The 17,521-nt window shown below is 44.4% G+C and overlaps 2 protein-coding genes across 10 annotated transcripts in view; one reads left to right on the forward strand and one right to left on the reverse strand.

The window, feature by feature from the left end:
* The window catches only part of NMRK1 (nicotinamide riboside kinase 1), a 29,238-nt gene extending 26,794 nt beyond the window's left edge, over positions 1–2,444 (reverse strand). For 4 of the 8 annotated variants that reach the window (XR_002181264.2, XR_002181263.2, XM_019966081.2 and 1 more), the window contains exons 1-2: positions 2,070–2,440; positions 1,636–1,671 (exon numbers count right to left, since the gene is read on the reverse strand). The gene's annotated coding sequence lies outside the window, so the exon portion shown is untranslated. Of the gene's footprint in view, positions 1–1,635; positions 1,672–2,069 lie in introns of all 8 variants that reach the window. The other 4 variants (XM_019966080.2, XM_019966079.2, XM_070794668.1 and 1 more) reach the window with 4 other exon arrangements.
* A 124-nt stretch (positions 2,445–2,568) lies between these two features.
* Positions 2,569–17,521, forward strand: part of OSTF1 (osteoclast stimulating factor 1) — a 61,192-nt gene continuing 46,239 nt past the window's right edge. The window contains exon 1 of one of the 2 annotated variants that reach the window (XM_019966076.2): positions 2,569–2,806. In XM_019966076.2, coding sequence (XP_019821635.1) covers positions 2,773–2,806 — 34 coding nt within the window. In that variant the 5' untranslated portion in view covers positions 2,569–2,772. The remainder of the gene's footprint in view (positions 2,807–17,521) is intronic. The other variant, XM_019966075.2, reaches the window with a different exon arrangement.

A 17,521-nucleotide genomic window follows, 5' to 3' on the forward strand; every position in this document is an offset into this window, starting at 1 on the left:
AATTCCCGGGTGCTCCATGGTTTAGAACTCAGCACTGTCACTGCTGGGGCCTGGGGTTGGATCCTGGTGGGAGAACTAAGATCCTGCAAGCCACACGGTGCAGCCAAAGAACAAAACAAAACTAGAAACAAAACTCAACCAAATGAGTTAACTTCTAATCATCTTTCAAAGCTGCTAAAAAGCACTTTACTACCAGGAGCAGAGAAAGGATGCTGTACGTGTGCTGCCTTAATTGTGAGGCTCTCCTGTATAACAGATGTTACTTTGATTGATTGATTATTGGTGGGGTATTTTCTGTGCCCCATCTGGAAAAATCATAGCTTTGACTAGACAGACCTTTGTTGGCAAAGTAATGTCTCTGCTTTTTAATATGCTGTTTGTCATATGCTTTTAATAGGTTTGTCATAGCTTTTCTTCCAAAGAACAAGCGTCTTTTAATTTCATGGCTGAAGTCATTATCTGATTTTAAAGCCCAAGAAAATAAAAAAATAGTCTGTCACGGTTTCCATTTTTTCCCATCTATTTGCCATTAAGTGATAGGACCGGATGCCTTGATCTGTTTTTTAAATACTGAGTTTTAAGTCAGCCTTTTCAGTCTCCTCTTTCACCTCCATCAAGAGGCTCTTTAGCTCCTCTTCATTTTCTATCATTAAAGGCAGTAGTTATTTCCCCTGGCAATCTTGATTCCAGCTTGTGAGTCATCTAGCCCAGCATTTCTTATGATGTACTCTGCATATAAGTTCCATAAGCAGGGTGGCAATATACAGCCTTCATGGACTCCTTTCCCAATTTGAACCAGTTGTTCCATGTCTGGTTCTAACTGTTGCTTCTTGACCTGCATATAGGTTTCTCAGAGGCAAGTAATGTGGTCTGGTATTTCCATCTCTATATTTAAATTATTTCACTACTAAACAGTGTACATTTTGTATACTAAACTGCAAAACAGTCAGAGGTGGCATGTGTAGAATCAGCAGATTATAAGAAAGCTAGCAACTCCGTAGTTGGAATGGATGATGACAAAACTAAAAAGGTTTTTCAATCAGTTAAAACAGCAGCCTGGTTTTTCTAGAAGAGTGAAATGTTCCAGGACTTCTCACTCAATTTATTTTCTTCAACATTTTGATTATTTTCTATGTGACAGGGAAGTCTTTTTCTACTATTTTTTTTTTTTTTAAACTTTGCTCCCTTTTGGTAAACACCAAGGCTTGCCTGTCCGAATACACAACCCTTGCCCCTTTGTCTTGGAATCACTGTTTCACTTAATTCCTAGTAGACTTCGAAGCTTCATTTTACATAGACTCGCATGCAAGGTTTTTTCTTCTCAATTTTTATTCCTCCCCCCAAATACAAGTGATTTATCATATTGCCTATGCTATTCTAAATTTTCGCCCACTGCGTTTCTTGTCTGTTCTAGCCCCTGCCTCCCAGTGGAGATTCAACCTGCTAGGTCTGGGGTGGGCAAACTTGCTCTGCTAAGTTCTAGACCGTAAATGTTTGGGGTTTCGTGGGCAGCTGCTCAACTCTGCCGTTAGGAAGTGAAAGTGGCCGCAGGCAATTCAGAAGCAAATGAGCGTGGCTGTGTTCTAATAAACTTTATGGACATTGAAATTTGAATTTCATATAATTTCCACGTACCACAAACTCTACTTCTTTTGACTTCTTTTAATCCATCTAAAAAAAAAATGTGAAAATCATTCTTAGGCTGTACAGTAACAGGCAACAACGAGGGGCTCTGTTAGTCACTCTCAACGCTAGAGGAGAAGACTGCCTCCTCCGGTAGGGATCAAGACCTCACCCCTACCCCAGTGACTTCTCCCCAAAACCTGTATGGTCTCCAGAAGACCGACTCCCATTTTAAGGATTATTAGGGGGCGTGAGAGTAGTACCCCATCAGGACAACACTTTCTCCTGGGCAGGCCACTTATCAGTCCATTTAGGGTGGTAGATAGCCTAACAGAGCTTGCAAGACACAGCCAGGCTCAGGCTCCAGCGCAGGAACACTCTGGAAACACCTCCAGGCCCCATCGAGTCTGTGTGGCGGGGAGCGGCGGAGTCAGGTAGGTACTCACCGGGCGCTAGTTCGTTCGACTGCTCCCGAGCAAAGTGGCACAGGCGATCGCTAAGCGCGCGCCTGTCACTAACCCGCCGCAACCCCCGAAGCTCGTTAACCAAGAGGGGCACAGCCTCTTTCCCCGCTCCCCTTCCGGGTCAGAGGCTGCCCAGGGTAGAGAAGGCCAACCTAGGTTCCGTACCACCTGGAGCGGACGCGGCAGCAGGCTCTGGCCGGCGTTGCTGGGGGCGGGCCTCCGGCGTGCGTGGCCCCGCGCCTACGCGCGCACGCGGTCCTACCCTGTCCGGCCCTTTCCCGATCAGGGCGCGCGAGGCCGGCGCGAGCCTGGGGCTTCCCCGTCCGGCTCCGCCTGGTTCTGCCTCCGGGCGCGCAGCCGTGCGCGCCGCCCGCGCTCCTGCTGCGGCGAAGCGGGCAGCCGGGGAGCCAATAAGCGCTCGGCTAGGCGGCGGCTACTTCCTCGTCTACGGGGCCGCGCGCTCCAGACAGCTCGGTCGGCCACGGGGCGGGGCGGGGCGGGGCACTTCGCTGAGCTGCCTTGCCTGCCTCGGCTTGTCCGGCTGCCGAGAGTAGACACAGGTCCCTGAAGGGGCACCGCGGCAAAGCAGACAAAAAGAAACTGAGGCGCTCAGAGTGTCGGCTGGAGGCGCGTTTGGCTGACTTTTCGTGCGTAGTCTTCAGAATCAGCCTCTCCAGGAAGAGAGATGTCGAAGCCGCCACCCAAACCAGTCAAACCAGGTAAGGGAGGTGTTCGGGGGATCCCGGGCCGGCCGCGGTGCCCCGCGCTCCCTCTGCCCCTTGGCAGGGCAGGTCAGGCACGTACCCCGCCCCGAGCCTCGCTTTCGCGACCGACGCACCAGGGTGGGAGTTGTTGCGTTCGCTCCAGGAGACAGATCGCAAGATTTTCGAGGAATTTAAAAATTTTCATTTTTAAAGAGGACTCACCCTCGGTTTTTCAGCGTTGTCATTCGCTGCAACTTTCCCATCGATGTGATGGCTACGTCCCATTGACGCTTTCCTGGAAGACAGGGCCATTGATCTCCCTTAGGGGGAAAAAAAAAAGTCTTGAAATGGTTTTTTCTTCAGCCACTTCCTCTTTTTTTTTTTTTCTTCACTGTGTGTCAGTGTCAAGTTTGAGTTCTTGACCGGCCAAAACGAACGGGAAGTGCGCTGCTTATAGGGTGGGGTGGGTGAGCGAGTCTCCTTTGGGACTTTACAGGGGAGCAGTAAATTGACCTTAAGATCTTGGGAAAAGCCTTTAGGAAACTGTAGTTGAGCTCCTGACTAGAAGAATCTAGGCTGCGGCAGGGTAATCTCAGTTATTACTATTCGGAAGTGTCACTTTATAGTGCTATACAAGCCCTTTGCTTTACTCCCTCTGTGAGTTTGTCGAGTTAAACTGGAAAGCGTGAGATTTCCTCAAAGGAGCTCTTTTGGCGAATGTTCCTTGTTCATTTCTTCTTCGATCCCTAGAATATTTTCTGGGACACGGAGAAAGAAGTATTTAAAAGGGACTGACGTATTTCAGTTCGATACTGTAACAAATTCATGCCTTCATTGGGTAGGTGATTACAGAAAACGTAGGAAATGGACGAGAAATGGCTCAGACATACTCTCAGCTTTTTTCTTCCTGGTCTCAGGTAACTTCAGTATATTACAGACTGAAATGTATCTATTTACATCCAGTTTCAAAGTAACCTTGATTAGGAGAGAGTCGTTTCAGTGATTGATTTTTTTTCTTGATTTTTCTAAACTTTTGTCAAGCTGTTCAACTTTTCATCTCATCCAGTTTTCTTTCTTCACGACATCATGCAGTGGTAGTTTCAAGTCATTTTATTTGAAAATTCTGTACACACTCGCATATATGACATAGTCACCCGGGACTTGAATTTTGGTGGACTGGGTGTGACTTTGCTGGCACTTTGGCTCTGGTATGAGCAAAGGTGGGACATGGCTAGGATTGGGCTCTCTGTTTCTTTAGAAATGGAGTCTGATGAGGAATTTGCCTTCTAAGTGCGTTTGTGGGAAATGGCAGCTTTCTAAACTTATGTATAAATCAGGACCTCAAGTAATCAACACAGCAGAGTTATTCTTTGATAACTGAACAGAGTACTTTATTTCAAAGAAGGTCCTGAGAAGCCATTCATGAAGTTTTTCATCTCTAGACATTCAGTGACGTCTGTGCTACAGCTGGAGGGGCACGGACGTGATGTGTTTTTGTGTATTTGCCTGGGTGTGGTTTAGGGATCACTCTGTGACCAATTGGAAATACACTTTCAGGAACCATTTTTGTTGTCTGACCTTACTGCTTTCTCCTGTTCAGTAAGTCAGAAAGCAAATTATTAAGAAATGACTACTATTCAGACTCCACACTGATTTGTAAATGAGATCCAAACTAAAATAAGATCACCCTAGAAATAATCTGTCAGTGACCTAATTTACAGTGAGAAATACTACTTTTAATCCAACTTGAAACTTTGTGTGGCCTGGCTTAGTTGAAAACAGAAGGGGCCTATTATAGTCCTGGCTCTCGTTTACAGTGTGCCAGGCACTGATCTAAGCACTTTCCGTGTATTATCTCATTTACCTCTCACAATAACCCTGTGAGGTCAGTACCTGCATTGTTCCCATTTCACAGATGCGGAAATGAAGCTAAGTCAAGAAAGGTCAAGTTAAGGAGCCCAAGATTAGCCACTGAGTGGAGAGGAGTGGGCAGAATTAGAACCCAGGTAGTTTGGCCCCAGAGTCTGAGCTCTTAACCTTGATGTTACTATGCTTTACATCAAAGCATACCATTAACTCCTGTCATCATGTGTATTTTAACTTTTTTTACCTTCCTGGTAGGCAGGAAGTGGGAAGGAAAGTGTCTCTGGTCCTCAGTCAGACTTTCTTGTCACAAACGCACCCCTTGGCTGTAGCAACAAGAAGGGTGGTGCTGACATTTACTTTCTTGTCCTGCAGGCAAGATAGATGGGTGAAAATGTCTAAAGCATACTTGGAATTGGACGACATGGTGTATTTAATTCTTAGCTTTTTGGTTTGTTTATACCCCTGCCTCATCCTGAATGAAACTTGAAAAAAAAAAAAAAAAAGATGCAGGAAGTGGGGTCCTATAGAGGGAGGAAAGAATAATAAGAGGAAACTGGAGAGAAAGTTATCTTACAGACATGTATGTTGTAAGGTCCTGCAAAGTTTCTAAAGAAGGCCTGTAGATTTGGCTCTTTGCTTCAAGCAGAGAGAGAGAACAGATCAATTACTAAAATTCGCAGTGTTCATAAAATTAAAATGTATTACTTGCTCTGAGAAGAGTTATTACAGTGGTAGTGAGATCTGAAATGAACTTCTCATGGGTGGGTTCTCTTTAAGTATTGCAGTGGACTGGACATCTCTACAAGAAACACAAGTGGGACATCATAATGCTAGTCTTTAGAGCTTCCTGCAGTGCAAGATCCGGGTGAAGCAGCATGGTTCAATTTCAGAGGCAGTGTGGAAATGAGGGGAGCTAGGTGAAGGAGGACAGAGGACTTACGGGAAGATTTTAGTAGCAGTGGACATGTAGCTAGAATGTGGGCTGATGTATATCTGTCAGGGTGATTGGCGTATACTCAGTAGGGGTACCATTTTCCAAAGGAATGTTCTTTCAGAGTCCTGGTCAGCTGCTGGCAGGAGAGCCCTGCCACTTCATTTCCTTTTTTACCTTCCTGAGGTTATACCAGAGTTTGGGTTAGTGGCCATATCCAAAATTGGTTTGCTAAACACTTCTTAATACATGCAGCTTGTATTTTAGGCCCTGTGCCGGACCCTGGGGCTCCAAGGAACAATAAAATAAGATCTTGTCCCTGAAGCTTTTGAAACTAACGGGGGAGATTTAGGTATCTCCAGAAAATATCTTAGATTGTCGCCTATCTACAATTGGATGGCTGACTTATCCATTTTGCTTAAAAAAATCTTACAGCTAAAAAAGGAAGGAATATGTTTTTGTTATAGAAAATTTAGAAGCTATAGTACAGAGAACAATAAATAAATAAACGAAAGTATAAAAATCATCCCTAGCTGTCATCTAGTGATAGCTTTAACTGATTCATTTATTCAGAGAGGAAAAAATTATACAAAACTTCAGATCATTTTAGATGAAAACCTTTTCCCTCTCAAAGGTGTTATATAAGCAGCATATGTGTGACATCTTTGAAGATTTGTGATGTTTTTACTGTAAATATGAAAGAACCTAAAACATTGACATTTGCTTCTTCAAAGCCCTTTGAATTTATTTTCCCAAGACAGTGACATATTTAGACCGCTTTACTTCCATCGCGAAAATCAATAAGCCATTTAAAAGAATTGGTCAAGGTCAGACAGACATCAGGTTTCCAGCCACATGGGAAGGTTATCAGACCTACTTAGAATGAGAGGATTCTAGTCCAAATCTCATTCAACGTCCTTTGGCCTATTTTTACATCTTGGGATGACATTTTCTGATCCCCTTCATCTCATACCTCAAGTCCAGTGAAAACCATTGCCAAATTTGTCTTCACTTGCGTAACGGCCATGGGAAACAAAATACATGGGCTTGGGAAGAGGGAGAGAGACGGGGGACAGACACATCCTTTTAGTGGGCTGATTTGAACTGTTAAGTCAAATTCTCTATTCATTTGTCATTTCATTCATACTTAAATAAAGCTGGGGAAAAAACATTATCAAACAAATTAAATGAGCTTGGGAAAATAGTTTCAGATACCAGTATATATAGAGATTTTTGATTCTTTTGAACAGCTTTCTAGTACTCTGTTGTATTTATTTAACCATACCCATGAACCACGCTTCAGTCATTTCTTCTGTTATAGCAAATAGTGTTAAAACAGCCTTGTTGCTTACATGTGTGAGTATACACACAGGACAGAGTCCCAGCAGTGGGATTGTTGTGCCAGAGGGTATGTATTAATACATTGCCACATTCACACACACTTCCAAAACGCTCTCCCAAAGAGGTAGTTCTAATTTACTTTCCTACCCAAAATGTTTGAGCATGCCTTACACAGAAAAATTGCCACACATGTGATAGGAGGTATTATCAAAGTGTAGTTAGAGGGCTAGAAGTACAAGGCAAGGAGCTTGAAGACGCTGAGATGGTGTTGCTAAAGAGGGAAAATGTAAGCAGGGTCTCCAATGCTGAGTAAGAATTTAGTAGGCAGAAAAGAGGGAAGTCATTTGACGTGTGGAGAAATGAAATAACTTGACACGATGGCCTGTCCATGTTTGCTTGACTGCACAGGGCCTGAGCTCCTCTCACAGAAGCCAGGGATATTTGGTGTGGAACTGTGAACTGGAGAAATTTGTCCCAAATTAAAGAGAAAGCCTTCTGCCTAGTGTCGCAGTTTGTGAAAAACATTATTGCTTCACACAGAAAGTGAGCATTTGAATGTCCACATGTGAACCATCTCTCCCGCGTTTATCAATTTGTCAGTTGTTAACAAGAGCTGTGGGTGATTAGTTTGCAGACTTGAGTTAAAGAGGGTCACAGCTTCAGCTCACTCACACAAGTCACTGGTGGGGCTGCTGAGGCCACGTCTTTTTTATTAATTCTTTCCAGTTGTTTCCCACTCAGTGTTTGAGTATCTGTAGAATTTTTAGAAAGTTACAAGGCAAATCCCTCAACTTACTCTTAGGGTAAGAGTTAGGGGAGAGTTCTGTATTTGTGCATTTTGATGAGCATTTTTAAACTTATTAGCTTCCTTAGAATTTGATAAATTGCTTTGGTTTTATATTCTTGGAATCAAAGAAGGTACTCATTCTCACCCCTGTCTCCACCTCCTGCCGCCCTTGTGTGAACTTGAATGTATTAGGGGCGCCAGGTCAGAGGGGTACAAGTTGCAGATTGGGAGAAAGGGGTAGTGGGCCTGGGCAGCCCTGTCAGCCACAGGCCAAGAAGACTGGAGGCCTGAGGGGCCACACCCAGTAGAGCACTGCATCAGCAGGCAAGCAGACAGACTGTTCTTCACTGTGCAAGTGTCAGGGCTGAGGGCATGACCGTAGCTTTGAGAGGAAGTGGAAGAGGTAGGTGCCTGGCTTCAGTGGCTGCTGGGAGGACAGAACAGTGAGGAAGCCCCCATTCAGGCACTTGTGTAAGACAAGCAAGGGGTGGGGATGGTGGCAGCAGCAGCAAGCCACAGAGGGGACCATGGAGTGGTGAGAGCTTGGGGTCCCTGGAGGGGAGGTATCTGGTGGTTCTTTCCTAGTCTAATGTTCCTGTTTCCCAGGGAGCCTTAAAGCCGTTTAAATTCAAATTAAGGGAGACCCTAGAAACTGACTCTAGGGTGTCTAGACCAGGTTTTTTCTCTTGCTGGAGGGTCTGCCTCCAGCCTCTTACAGTGATCTGAAAGCAGCCCTGAGAGCCTTTCTGACATCCCTGACTCAGGGATTTTGCTGGGTTCTGGGAAATTCAGGGCTTCTATGTCAGGATTCTCTTGTCTATGAGGACAGACTTGATTCAACCCACTGGTATGATACTTGTGTGACTTCCACTTGGAGAGTATTCTGGGATGGCTGTATCTTCTAGAAATGTCTTGATCCAATCCATGCTTATGGAGAGGATCCCTCCAAATTCTAGTTCTCTGAGCACGGATGAGAAATGCTAGGCTGAGAGAAGACCCTCCAGGTTTTTTGGTACAGTTGGCAGGTGTCTCCAGACTCCAGATTTGGAAGATTCCACAGAGTCTCATATTTCCTTTCTTGGAAATCAGACTCTTAGGACTTTCTCTAAGTTGTTGTCTATGCAGGTTTACAGGGTTTGGGAGCTGCTTTTGGGGCCTGTTGTTTTGATGAGTTTGTGAAAGTTTGTTGACAGTAGCCCTGTTGTTGTTCATTCGTTCAGTTGTGTCTGACTCTTTGTGACTCCATGGACTGCATCAAACCAGGCTCTTCTGTCCTCTGCTATCTCCTGGAGTTTGTTCAGATTCATGTCCATTGAGTCAGTGATGCCATCCAACCATCCCAGTGGCACCCTTCTCCTGCTGTCCTCAACTTTTCCCAGCATCAGGGTCTTTTCCAAAGAGTCGGTTCTTCACATCAGGTGTCCAAAGTATTGGAGCTTCAGCATCAGTCCTTCCAATGAACATTCAGGGTTGATTTCCCTTAGGATTGACTGGTTGTATCTCCTTGCAGTCCAAGGGACTCTCAAGAGTCTTCTCTGGCTCCACAATTCAAAAGCATCAGTTCTTCAGCATTCAGTCTTCTTTATGGTCCAGCTCTCACATCCATACATGACTATTGGAAAAACCATAGCTTTGACTATATGGGCCTTTGTCAGCAAAGTGATGTCTCTGTTTTTTAATACACTGTTTAGGTTTATCATAGCTTTTCTTCCAAGGAGTAAGTGTCTTTTAATTTCATGGCTGCAGTGATTTTGGAGCCCAAGAAAATAAAATCTGTCCCTGTTTCCAGTATTTGCCATGAAGTGTTGGGACCGGCTGCCATGATCTTAGTTTTTTGAATGTTGAGTTTTAAGCCAGCTTTTTCATTCCTTTCACCCTCATCAAGAGGCTGTTTAGTTTCTCTTCATTTTCTACCATTAGAGTGGTATCATCTGCGTATCTGAGGTTGTTGATATTTCTTCTGGCAGTCTTGATTCTAGCTTGTGCTTCATCGGCCCGACATTTTGCATGATGTACTCTGCATATAAGTTAAATAAGCAGGGTGACAATATACAGCCTTGACATCCTCCTTTCCCAATTGTTAATCAATCCGTTGTTCCATACCCGGTTCTAATGGTTGCTTCTTGACCTGAATACAGGTCCAATAGCCCTGGGAGGACCTAAACTGAAGGTATTCTTACTGGTGTTTCAGACCAGAAAACTGTCTGAGAAACATAGCAACAAACACCAGTCTTTCCAAAGTTAGTTTCTGAATAGTATATCACACCCAAGATTGTTTTCAGCCTAGTTTTTCTGCTGAGGACTTTTATTCCTCAGAACTCAGGTTCTAAATCGAAGTCACCTAAGGAGCTGCTAATCACAACCTGGGTATACATTAAGAAGAGCTGTTGAGTGGGAGTCAGTGCTTATGGTGACTGCCCACTTCCTCTTTCAGGGAGCCTGTCACATCAGTAGAGCTGCTTCTAGTTCTTGCCTAATGTCTTCCTACTCAGGAGAGTCCAAGTTTATACCTAAATATTGAGTCTCTAAATGGTCCCTAGGACTTGACACTGACTTAGTAGGAGCTCTGTTCTCCACAGTGGGTTCCTGCTCATTTCCTGATTCTCGGTTGGCACTGGATCTCTCTGAAGTTTTGACATCTAACCAGGCACTCTCTTGTTGACTGGCACTGGGATGTATACTGCTTGGTCTGCCCTGAACCCTTGTCTTTAGCTTACTTGGACACATGTTTCCTGTTATATGGCCCTCTGGCTAACACACTGAGCCTTTCCAGCATGCTGTGACCTTAAGATTGGCATGGGTCTATGTCTGATCTTAGACAGATTTCCCATTGGGTGTCCATCCTTCTTCAGACCTAACCTTTGGTAGACCTGAGTGCCATAGTCCGGTGTTGTTGGAGCTCTGATTTGGGGACCAAGGCCACGTGCCCAGAGAGCCTTACAGCAATATCTTGCCCAGGCGCATCCTGGTTTTCGTCACTGACATCACCTGGCACTTGTCTTCCTCTTTTCTCAGTTCCATGGACCTCTGAGAATAAACTCATTGCTTCACATATGATGAGCAGATTTACCTGCAGTGTTAAACAAATCATTGATTTATCAGAATCGTCTTCCCCAGTGTGCTTACGTTAAAAAATAAGCTAAAAAAAAGATTCCTGAGAAATTTCCTTTTTCAGATGAACTAGTTGTTACTGATAGGAATTTAGGCATAAAGATGGGCTAATTAGGGTATTCTAAGAGCAAACTCTGATTTGGAGGGGAGAGAGGCAGAATATAGTAATGGGAAATGAATGTTAGCTTTGGAGTGAAATTCTCCATTTTTTTTTTTTTTTTAATTTTTTTTTTTTAATTAACTTATTAGGTCACTTAGATAAGTCAGTCCATAGACTACTCGGGACCTCAGTTTTTTTGTTTGATTCTAAATCTGATTCTGAATCTCTATTGCCTTAGACTGACTTTTCAAATAATTCCTCAGATTTCTACATAATTTCATCCTGTGCTTTTTATAGAGCCCTGGGACATTTTTGATAGTCCCTTACCCATCTCCCTGCTACTCCCAGTGATCAGTACCATGGTAATTAAAACATGGAGGAGTTAAATACTTTTTAAGGGCAGTTCATAAATTCAGATTTCTATGAGAGAGAGAGGATGGCAAGTGGGCTAGGATGGGGACATAATATATTCTTAATTAGGTCTGGCGTGATTTCACTTAGGTTTCCGGCTACACAGGACAGTGGAGTGTGTTTTTTTTTCCTTGCACCTGCCTAGAAGGCAACATTGGGGTGGTTCTGCAGAAATGTGTCTGGGGTCTGCATGCATGGATGCCAATAAGATGCTCGCAAAATGTGGCCATTATTGTTGCAGGAAGGGAGACTACTTCCAGGGCCCAAGAGTGGGCTTTTGTCTACACTCAGAAATTAATTGTCGAAGGAGACGCATGTGCTGACAAAGCAAGAGACTTTATGGGGAAGGGATGCCGGGGCAGAGAGAGAAGGAAAGAGAGAAGGGCAGGGTAAGGGAATCCAGGAGAACTGCTCTGCCACGTGGCCTGCAGTCTCTGGTTTTATGGTAATGAGGTTAGTTTCCTGTTTGTCTCTGGCCAGTCATTCTAACTCAGATCAGATCAGATCAGTCGCTCAGTCGTGTCTGACTCTTTGCGACCCCATGAATTGCAGCACGCCAGGCCTCCCTGTCCATCACCAACTCCCGGAGTTCACTCAGGCTCATGTCCATCAAGTCGGTGATGCCATCCAGCCATCTCATCCTCTGTCGTCCCCTTTTCCTCCTGCCCCCAATCCCTCCCAGCATCAGAGTCTTTTCCAATGAGTCAACTCTTCACATGAGGTCCTTCCAAATGGCATGTGCATCTCTCAGCCAAGATGGCTTCCAGTGAGAAGGATTCTAGGAGTTTGGTAGGATGTATGGACTGGTGTCTTCTCTCTCCTTTTAACTTTTCCTAAATTATTCTAGTTGGTGATATCTTGTTACTTCTGCATTCCTTAACTAGGACCTCCTGTTGTAAGATAACTCATGCAAGTGGTTACTAGGTGCCTGGCTGGAGGGTGGTTTCAGTTAGTGCTTCCCCTAACAATTCCCCCCTGAGAGACTTTATACTCAATATACTTCCTGGGAGTTGAGGTAGAGATCTCTTTTACAAATACTTCCTGTTGAGAGTGGGAATAGTCCTGCCTAGTAGAGTAGAAGTCTCTCACCACCTGGCTTAAATCGAGGTAGTCTTCACCCAAAACCAGCATTCTCCCTCAGAGTAGCATGAGTTTAGTCTGAAACTGTTGGATCCTCTCAGAGGTAAACCTTGTAAGCAGTTGACAAAAACAAGAGCCAAACAGGAGGCCCAACAGGATGGTCATCGCTGGGCCCTGAAAAGGAAGGCAAAATTTGGGGTGGGGGCTGCACGGTGTGTGGCTCTTTTAAGATTGGTTGGTAGTGAGGTAACAGGGCAGTTGCTCCAGGAATCTAGCACTCAGCCTGAAGTTACCATTCCCCACCTGCACGGGGGTCTTATTTTCTGCAGAAGAACTCAAAAGTACTGTTATTCGTAGTCCTTGAGGAGGAACTAGGACCTTGCTCTGAGACTGCACCACTGCTTAACTGCTCCTCCCCTGTTTCTGTGTCCCTTCCCTTCCCTGGTTAGCGACTGTTTGAATCTTTCCTTTAGAACTCAGGGAAGGTCATAGAGGCTGAATGAAGCTTGTATCCTACAAACAAGAATCGGGGGACACAGAAAGGATTTGTACCCTGGAGCCCCACAGAGCCTGCTCAGTTTCAATTCAAGGAACTGGACGACGTTGGCTCTGGCCACTCCCTGCTAAAATTGGGCACAGTCCCTCAATTTGGAGAACAGGCACTGAATTGGACATATTTCTGAGTTCCAGGTCTTGGATCTGAACCTTGTATGATTAAAATCTCAATCCCTTGGCATTCTATTTTGGTGTAAAAGACCCAGTTAGAAGTAGTTGGAGGAGTGACACCTAGAATTTTAATAGACAAAATAAATCTCATTCCCTGAGGAATTTGGGAGTGTAAGCCTGAATGCCAGTCTGTGTACCTTGGGGAGACTTATATATAGCCAGGTAGCCAATTGTTTGCTTTTATCTAAGTAGATTTTAACTTCAGATGTGCTATTAACATCTATATTACAGGAGCTATTGGTCACTTCAGTTCAGTTCAGTCGCTCAGTCATGTCCGACTCTTTGCGACCCCATGAATCTCAGCACGCCAGGCCTCCCTGTCCATCAGCAACTTGGGGAGTTCACTCAGACTCACGTCCATCGAGTCAGTGATGCCATCCAGCCATCTCATCCTCTGTCGTCCTCTTCTCCTCCTGCCCCGAATCCCTACCAGCATCAGAGTCTTTTCCAATGAGTCAACTCTTCGCATGAGGTGGCCAAAGTACTGGAGTTTCAGCTTTAGCATCATTCCCTCCAAAGAAATCCCAGGCTGACCTCCTTCAGAATGGACTGGTTGGATCTCCTTGTAGTCCAAGGGACTCTCAAGAGTCTTCAACACCACAGTTCAAAAGCATCAATTCTTTGGCACCCAGCCTTCTTCACAGTCCAACTCTCACATCCATACATGACCACAGGAAAAACCAGCCTTGACTAGATGAACCTTTGTTGGCAAAGTAATGTCTCTGCTTTTGAATATGCTATCTAGGTTGGTCATAACTTTCCTTCCAAGGAGTAAGCGTCTTAATTTCATGGCTGCAGTCACCATCTGCAGTGATTTTGGAGCCCCCCCAAAATAAAGTCTGACACTGTTTCCACTGTTTCTCCATCTATTTCCCATGAAGTGATGGGACCGGATGCCATGATCTTTGTTTTCAGAATGTTGAGCTTTAAGCCAACTTTTTCATTCTCCACTTACACTTTCATCAGGAGGCTTTTTAGTTCCTCTTTACTTTCTGCCATAGGGGTGTGTCATCTGCATATCTGAGGTTATTGATATTTCTCCCAGCAGTCTTGAATCCAGCTTGTGTTTCTTCCAGTCCTGTGTTTCTCATGATGTACTCTGCATAGAAGTTAAATAAGCAGGGTGACAATATGTGGCTTTGACGTACTCCTTTTCCTATTTGCAACCAGTCTGTTGTTCCGTGTCCAGTTCTAATTGTTGCTTCCTGACCTGCATACAGATTTCTCAAGAGGCAGGTCAGATGGTCTGGTATTCCCATCTCTTTCAGAATTTTCCACAGTGGATTGTGATCCACGCAGTCAAAGGCTTTGGCATAGTCAATACAGCAGAAATAGATGTTTTTCTGGAACTCTCTTCCTTTTTCGATGATCCAGTGGATGTTGGCAATTTGATCTCTGGTTCCTCTGCCTTTTCTAAAACCAGTTTGAACATCAGGAAGTTCATGGTTCACGTATTGCTGAAGCCTGGCTTGGAGAATTTTGAGCATTACTTTACTAGCATGTGAGATGAGCGTAATTGTGCAGTAGTTTGAGCATTCTTTGGCATTGCCTTTCTTTGGGATTGGAGTGAAAACTGACCTTTTCCAGTCCTGTGGCCACTGCTGAGTTTTCCAGATTTGCTGGCATATTGAGTGCAGCACTTTCACAACATCATCTTTAAGTATTTGAAATAGCTCAACTGGAATTCCATCACCTCCACTAGCTTTGTTTGTAGTGATGCTTTCTAAGGCCCACTTGACTTCACATTGAAGGATGTCTGGCTCTAGATGAGTGATCACACCATCGTGATTATCTGGGTCATGAAGATGTTTTTTGTACAGTTCCTCTGTGTATTCTTGCCACCTCTTCTTAATATCTTCTGCTTCTGTTAGGTCCATACCATTTCTGTCCTTTATCGAGCCCATCTTTGCATGAAACATTCCCTTGGTATCTCTAATTTTCTTGAAGAGATCTCTAGTCTTTCCCATTCTGTTATTTTCCTCTATTTCTTTGCATTGATCGCTGAGGAAGGCTTTCTTATCTCTTCTTGCTGTTTTTGGAACTCTGCATTCAGATGCTTATATCTTTCCTTTTCTCCTTTGCTTTTCACTTCTCTTCTTTTCACAGCTATTTGTAAGGCCACCCCAGACAGCCATTTGGCTTTTTTGCATTGCTTTTCGTGGGAATGGTCTTGATCCCTGTCTCCTGTACAATGCCACGAACCTCATTCCATAGTTGGTCACTACATGTCTCATTTTCTGCTAATATCTGATCTAATGCAATTTCATTTTCTAAAAATTTAATAGTTGCAAGAGGATACCTTGAAACCATAATGGTGCACATACCAGCTATTAGCAGGCATTGTTTTGAAAATAGCTGGTAGTGTCTCAAGTTTGACCCAGCTCAGAAGACTGAAATTCTTAGCAATACAAGGACTTGTCTGTAATCACATACATAATGTCACCTAGTATTACCTTGAATATTTGAACCACTGCTATTCCATTTTGACTTTCAGTTACATTTCTGTCCTTAGTGGCCAAAGCAGTTGACACTGTTAATGATTTTAGTGCTTTTCTAGATATGAGAAGATGCAAGAATTGGGGCGCATAAAATCTCCTCCTGAAAGTATCTATCTGCAGGCCAGTTCTGCTGGTTTTTCCCAGTGCACAGTGTGTCGCAATTCTGATTTCCACCCTGAACTCCTTTCAGGGTGTGTTGAAGGTCAGTGGCTGCAGTGGCCGTTGACCTAGTCCTTGAAGAGGCATATCGCAAGTGCCAATTTGGCCCATTCAAGGTCATACATTTGACTATGGTTTGGGGGCATTTCATGACCGTTTTGTCCCTTGGTACTGGGAGTGCTTATTCCTGGGTCTGGGAAAGATTTCACTGACAGGCCGCTCTATCTGCTGTTACTAGTCTAGGCCTTACTCAGCAGTAGCCAAAAGTGTCTGGACCACCTGTCTTAATAGTTTTTTATGGTCCCGGAAAATATTCCCTGTTGTTTCTTCTTCCCGTAATTAGAGTTACACTATTACCATTGTTGATCTTGGTATGCTATGGAACTTCATTTTTTCAGAGCCAGAGTCACACTTTTGGTAATGCAGAGAACAATTTAGCTAGCAGTATTAGTAAAGTCCTAAGTACTTACTTCTTGGAAGGAAAGTTATGACCAACCTAGATAGCATATTGAAAAGCAGAGACATTACTTTGCCAACAAAGGTCCGTCTAGTCATGGCTATGGTTTTTCCAGTGGTCATGTATGGATGGGAGAGTTGGACTGTGAAGAAAGCTGGGCGCCGAAGAATTGATGCTTTTGAACTGTGGTGTTGGAGAAGACTCTTGAGAGTCCCTTGGACTGCAAGGAGATCCAACCAGTCCGTTCTGAAGGAGATCAGCCCTGGGATTTCTTTGGAAGGGATGATGCTAAAGCTGAAACTCCAGTACTTTGGCCACCTCATGTGAAGAGCTGACTCATTGGAAAAGACTCTGATGCTGGGAGGTATTGGGGGCAGGAGGAAAAGGGGACGGCAGAGGATGAGATGGCTGGATGGCATCACCGACTTGATGGACGTGAGTTTGAGTGAACTCCGGGAGTTGGTGATGGACAAGGATGCCTGGCGTGCTACAATTCATGGAGTCGCAAAGAGTCGGACACGACTGAGTGAGTGAACTGAACTGAAGAATTTAAGTCAAGAACTTCCATTAGGTGTGACCCATTATATCCTAGATCGTCTTAATCTGTTCTGTACCAATCCTTATGTTTAAGGGAAATTGTGTATTGGCACTGTTCAAAAGGCACCTAGCCCAGTTTCTTAGTGTTACTATGCTGGTTATCTCTGCTGCTGCTGCTGCTGCTAAGTCGCTTCAGTTGTGTCTGACTCTGTGCAACCCCATAGATGGCAGCCCACCAGGCTCCCCCGTCCCTGGGATTCTCCAGGCAAGAACACTGGAGTGGGTTGCCATTTCCTTCTCCAGTGCATGAAAGTGAAAAGTGAAAGTGAAGTCGCTCAGTTGTGTCTGATTCTTAGCGACCCCATGGACTGCAGCCACCAGGCTCCTCCATCCATGGGATTTTCCAGGCAAGAGTACTGGAGTGGGGTGTGCTGGTTATCTCTAGTATGGTTTAATTTTCCCCAGCATGAGGGGAGCCTTTATGTTTAAATGACAATACGCGGGTGTTAACCTCCCGGTTGCAGGTCATGGAGCACCTGATCTTCATCCAAAGATAGGTTACTCAGTTGAGCTTCAGAAACAAACTTAGAGTGCCTTTCTCATAATTCAGTTAAACTTTGCAGCAATATAACATAACAGCAAGGAACTAAGAAATGAGTCTCAGGGGATACAGACCTCATTAAACAGAGTTAGATTTTGATATCCACTGAAACATCTCTTGTTCTC

Source organism: Bos indicus, chromosome 8 (assembly GCF_029378745.1).
Source record: "Bos indicus isolate NIAB-ARS_2022 breed Sahiwal x Tharparkar chromosome 8, NIAB-ARS_B.indTharparkar_mat_pri_1.0, whole genome shotgun sequence".
In the NCBI taxonomy this organism is placed as follows: Eukaryota; Metazoa; Chordata; class Mammalia; order Artiodactyla; family Bovidae; genus Bos; species Bos indicus.